General features: G+C 46.7%; 1 protein-coding gene and 1 long non-coding RNA gene across 4 annotated transcripts in view; one reads left to right on the top strand and one right to left on the bottom strand.

Moving 5' to 3' along the window:
* The window catches only part of Ptpn21 (protein tyrosine phosphatase non-receptor type 21), a 60,358-nt gene extending 55,448 nt beyond the window's left edge, over positions 1-4,910 (bottom strand). The window contains exons 1-2 of one of the 3 annotated variants that reach the window (XM_031355711.1): positions 4,697-4,910; positions 779-1,140 (exon numbers count right to left, since the gene is read on the bottom strand). In XM_031355711.1, the coding sequence (XP_031211571.1) occupies positions 779-958 (180 nt within the window). In that variant the 5' untranslated portion in view covers positions 959-1,140; positions 4,697-4,910. Of the gene's footprint in view, positions 1-778; positions 1,141-1,779; positions 1,953-2,302; positions 2,391-4,696 lie in introns of those variants that run through there. The other 2 variants (XM_031355714.1, XM_031355713.1) reach the window with 2 other exon arrangements.
* Positions 2,014-3,587, top strand: LOC116079747. Its single transcript, XR_004114141.1, has 2 exons — positions 2,014-2,202; positions 3,077-3,587. It is a non-coding gene; the product is annotated as an uncharacterized LOC116079747 (long non-coding RNA).
* Positions 4,911-5,629: the final 719 nt, after the last annotated feature.

Below are 5,629 nucleotides of genomic sequence, written 5' to 3' on the forward strand. Positions count from 1 at the left end.
ATTCTTAGGGAAATGGATGGATCTGGAGAATATCATCCTGAGTGAGGTAACCCAATCACAAAAGAGTTCTTTCTTTTAACAGGCCTTACAAAAGATTTTAAATTTAGGGCATCCTGGGGATACTTGAGGATTCCACGACTTTGTACTCACTAGACTGAGGCGTTCCCCAGGGCCCAGGTTCCTAGGATTGCTGTAAGAGATCAGTGCTCATGGTTCTACATGCACATTAAATAACAACCACTCTGAGAATAAGCACCACTGTTAGAGTCCCAGTTCTGATGGAGAAACTGGGTCTCAGAGATCTCAAGTAACATGCCTAAGTTTATAGAACTAGTTGGTGAGAAAACCAAAATTCAAACTTCAGGCAGTATGACTCTTGGCCTACAGAAAATAGAATATGTATGTTGCACAGATGAATAAATACATACGTGCATGCATGAAAACTGATCAGAATGTCCAGAAATTAGAATTTAATAATAAGTGAGAACTTGGATAATGCAAAATACATGCACATTTGATTCTCCACCGCCTTTATGAGAGACATAGGATACAAACATTCATTCAAAAGCTACACTGTAAATTCTTTTAGGAGCACCCACATGGAGTAATACTTTAGCTCTGATCTCTTTCTTCCTCTCTGGGAGGTCTTTCAGGTTCATCCTGCAGTCACAGACAGGAAATGCACGCTTCTGGTGTCAGGTAGACTAGGATACACATCCACCATCAGGTAAGGAGTGAAGATAAGCCAGAAAAACCTGCAGCCTCCTTTGCAGCTTACCTCTCTCAGCTCCAGGCGTTGGGCCACAGCTTCTAGGCTCTCCTGGCCAGTGCTCTCCACAGACAGAGTGAACTCCACAAACTCATTATTGAGCAGCTGGATCCGTGCAACCAGGCAGCTCTTGCTGGACACAGTGTAGCGTCGGGTGCGTTTCAATTTCAATCCAAATGGCAGTGGCATCTTCTCCCTTCAACAGCGGAAGGGCCAGAAAGGACCAATCCAGCAGTGATGGCGCCAAGCAAAAGCGACCCTCTCCAGTCGAAACACACTCTAGTCTCCAGTTGCTCACCCAACAGCCGTTGCTGCCATTAAAAAGCAACCGAGTCTCCAAAGACCAAGCGATGGGAGCATCCACGCCAGCGCTGAGGAAAGACGAAAATAAAAATAGGTGGAACTGAGTATAAAGAGTAACTTTTGCCTCTCTGCTGGAGTAAGAAGGTTCTTACAAGAGCAGGGAGGTGGCAGGAACGTTTATCACGAGGGCTGGGGGTGGGGCAGAGGGTCAGACCCCACCCCTTATTTTACTTCACCACTAGTGATAGCAGCCCAGGCTTGTTACGAATTAAATGATAATGCCCAGCATGTCTATAACTAACTACAAAGCATTCCTGATCATCTTGCTGGTTCGGAGATACGATTTTTTTTTCATAGATAACTCTTTTTGAGTTTTCCCATTAATCAGGTGTCTTCAGTTCCTGTGTTTGTTAAGTGCACAACAAGAGAACCAGTCCTTCAGGCAAATTAACCCTGAACTCCACATAGGGAGAATAATCCCCTCTACCTAACATATGGCCAATGTGAGACTCAACGGAGATGGAGTGCTTAAGCATTTCTAAAGTCCCTTCTGGTTCATTATTAACACCACCACACAGTTTTGTGTATACACAAGGTATAAGCACCCTACTGATGCTAGTTCTCGAACCGTATAATAGCAGTTCTAAAAAGCATGCTCTGAACTCCTCTCCGGAGCCCGGACACCTAAGGAAGCTGTGGCTGCTCACCTACAGAAAAGGGCGAGGCCTTAAACACCATCCTGGTTAAAGAGGACAGACAAGGCTGGGCAAGCCCATGAAGTCAGGGCCAGGGGAGGGTCGCCGCTCGCGATTCTCCGAGTCCCTTTCTCTGGGAGAAAAGCACAGCGGTATTGCCCGGCCAACAGGGGATGTCAGAAGCCCGGAACCCTCCGCCTGCGGCCGCGTTTCCGGGCGGACGTGCTCCGAAAGGACCGACCCCCTGTGATCGGAGGGAAGATTTAAAGGGGCCGGCGTTAGTCCTACAGGCAGGGAGAGATTGGGCGCGCATTTTGAGGCCGTGTCTGTGAAACAGCACCCCCACCCCCACCCCAAAGCACCCTACTTTTTAGCCATGCTTGTTGATAGTAAATTCTGCGGTGAATGAACTGGGGGCGAGCAACAACTCGGGAGGTATGTCAACTAGAAATATTTTCTCCTAAACAATTTAACAAAAATCTCAGCTATTTCCATCCCTCACACTGCCACCTCCCTCCGCCCCTGTCACTCTCACCTCCGCCCCTTCCTCTGAGGATAAATCGTTTAGCAAGGCTGGATCCAAGCCGATTACCTATTTGGGCGCGAGGCTGCGCGATGGGGCAATCCGTCCCGAAGCCTCACAGGACAAACCGAACGCAGGCCTCAACCGAAACAGCTTTCTTGGTTTCACGCTAATAAGGACCTAACTATTTTGTATCCCCCTGGCTTTCTCCATCACACCCAGTATTCCTTTCTGCCCTGTTCACCGTCTGAGACTCAACCACAGAGGTCATCCGCACCCGGCCTGCGGAATGGCTGAGCTAGAAAATGAGGTTTAGCTATGACCCTAGACTGCCAAAGTTAACGTCTTGGGATTCCATTCCAAATGTGCTCTGCCTCTCTGAGCACAAGGCAGTGTAATGAACATCTTGAGGAAATCTAAGACGAACCCTAAGCTGTCTCTGTCCTTAAGGAGATTGCAGGCATCTATAATTATATTCAGAGCTATTTCATTAGTTTGGGACATGGTCAAGGTTCCTAAAAGTTTTATGTTTGGCTTTTTTTGGAGCTCTCTGTGAGACTTCCCCCTCTCTTTTCAGAAAGACAAGTTTAAAAAACTTGGGGTAGAAGAAGGCCAGGGCGAACAAAAGGGAAAACCTACAGCAGTATGTTAGTAATTGCTGAACGCCTTACTTGGGTAAAAGCACTATTCCATAGAAGGAATTGGAGGCGGGCGGGGGCTGGGGGGGGTTTAATAAGACAGAGTCTCTGTCTGCAGTATTTTTTAATATTCATTTGCTGTTTCCAGAATATGAATAATGGAGCAAAAATGAAAAAATATCAAGAAAATGAAAATACTTTTAAAGACTTAAAAGGTTTTATACAGAAGACACTGCTTCTCTAACCCTAAACAACAGCGAAAGCGAAGAGTGCCAAAGTATTACCTCATAAGCCGTAGATTTCAGTCTTCAGATTGTGGCAACTGAAACATTAACATATATTTTAAAAAGTTTCATACGTCCAAAGGGAAGACATCTGATACTGTGAAATGTGTTAATTTCTTCACTCTAAAGATGGAACTATGCCTTCAACACAGTATACTACACTGTATAACTTAATTATTAACTTAAGTTCTGATTAGGCAAACTCAAATTTCCAGTTATCACTGAGATTTGGAATGTTTTACAGCACTGGGGAGGAGGAAAAACCAATGCTTTCTCTTTTTTATTCTGGCACCTGTTTTTAAATTGATTGTTAAATTTTTATGCATCTTCTAAGAATGTCTGCTTTCTTGATTATTCATAAAAAACCAACTGTGGCAAAACTGTTTAGTAACTTAAAACTTTATGTCTGATTAATATAGCTTAATAAATTATAAAACATAAATTATGTTTGAATATTACAGCCAAGAGGTAGAAACTTAAAATACTCTGGAGAATGTTGATTTAGGTGTCACCTACTAAATGAAATAGACTATACATAGCCTTTAAAAGAGAAAAGCAGGATAATTTCTTTATAAAACCACTCCATTATAGAATAAGAAAAGATGCATATTAAATTCTGCTTCACAGGTTTACAAAAGATAGTCTGCACTGTAAGCGAATCCATTTTCATTTTTCTTTGCCATATACCCTTCTAGAGGTTTCTCAAGTTTACTTTAACTTTGAGTCTCACCAGACAGCGCACCTCAAGTCACTCACACACATGTTCGAGGAACTTTGGCACTATTCCTTTAACATTAAATATTGGCTAAAAGAGTGTCTGACTTTTTTAGAACGCCTATATCTAAGTGCCTTAATCAATCCTATGTCTCTCACAGAATATTTGTGCATTGATAATCTATAATTAAATGGCCTACAAACCAAACAACTATTTTCAGTGTGAAACTGTTGTCTTGTCCAAAACTAAAAAAGAAAGAAAAAGGGAAACATCGGTCAGTAACTATTAGACATACTGCAATGGTTCCCTTGGAGCTCATAAAGATTCAGAACGTGTTTTCTAACATTCTCTATAATCATAAGGCTTTCTCGACCGCAGGGGCTGCGGATAGGACAAGCATGCTCAGAGCAGCCAATCTAAACAGGGTTTACAGAAATCACAAGTCGGAATTTGCAGATCCAGGAATTCTTCCTCCAGGAGTAAAGACGCTTTGCTCCAAAACCGAAACAAGGAGTTGCCAAACAGACCTTCCTTTAATGCCCCTTGTTGCCAAAGTTATACGGCAACCTTCATACTCCACATATTCCGAGAGGCACAAATATGCCCAAGATTTCAAACCCTGATCCAGAACTAAGCCGCAGCCATCCGCGGAGGAGTCCGGAATAGAAGTTCCACACTCTTTTTAGAAATGACGAGGAGATCAGAGCGGGCCTGGCAAGGGAAGACTTCGCTCTTTGTTACGCCCCTGCCCGAGTCCCCTGCGCCTCACCTGCTCCGGCTCCCGCCGGGTCCGGGCCGCGCTCCGGCTCTGCGTCCCGCCTCCCCGGGCTTCGCGCGACCGCCGCAGCCGCTGCCGCTCGCTCGCTCGCTAGCTCGCCCGCACCCCGGGGCCCGCGCGCGGACCGCACGCCTTGCCCGCACCGGCCGGGCCGCGGCGGCACTCGCTGGCGGAGCTCGGGGGACGGGGCCGGAGCTGCGGGGCTCGCGTCCCTCCCCTTGGGCCGGGCGCGCGGATCCGGGGAGGCGGCGGCGCGTGACCTCAGAGAGTTGGAATGCGGGCGGCAGGGCGCGGGGGAGGCCGGACAGCTGCGGCCGGCCGCCGGGGAGGGGGCGCGCCGCTGCTGTTTTTAACCGTGTGACCAGTTATTTTAAGTTCCCAAATAAAGCAGAGCTTTGAAGAAGAAAAAATAAATAAAAGAGGTGAAGGGGAGGTTATTTTGAGTCCAGGTAGAGAGGGTTCGGTTGCATTATTAGGTGGTCTGTAAAGTAACTGGGATTACTGGAGTACTCTTGTACTTTGCTGCAGACAGTTCAAGACTTTCTATACGACCCCCACCCCACTCCACCCCCTTTAAGCGCCTGCTCCTCCGGTCAAGCACACACTGCTCCTCTGTAGGAACTCTGAACTTGGAGAGAAGTGGAAAGCTGACACAAATGAACAGCAGCAGGCAGGAGGTGCTGCTCCCCAGAATCCACTCTATAGGGAGCAGAGGGCTCGCTGGAGATAAGAGATCTAGAAATAAGGAAAACCAGGGAAGCCACTCTAGATCTCCGGGGAACCACTGGGAAGGACTACTGCCAAGGGGTAACCATGGAAGTAACTCAGAGAGAAGAACCGAGAGGAGCTGTCCCTACCCGGCCTTCAGAGGATTAAGACCTCCTGGGGAACATGGTCCCCCAGGGAAAGCTGGATATTCTCAGT

This window comes from Mastomys coucha, unplaced genomic scaffold (genome assembly GCF_008632895.1).
Source record: "Mastomys coucha isolate ucsf_1 unplaced genomic scaffold, UCSF_Mcou_1 pScaffold6, whole genome shotgun sequence".
Lineage (NCBI taxonomy): Eukaryota > Metazoa > Chordata > Mammalia > Rodentia > Muridae > Mastomys > Mastomys coucha.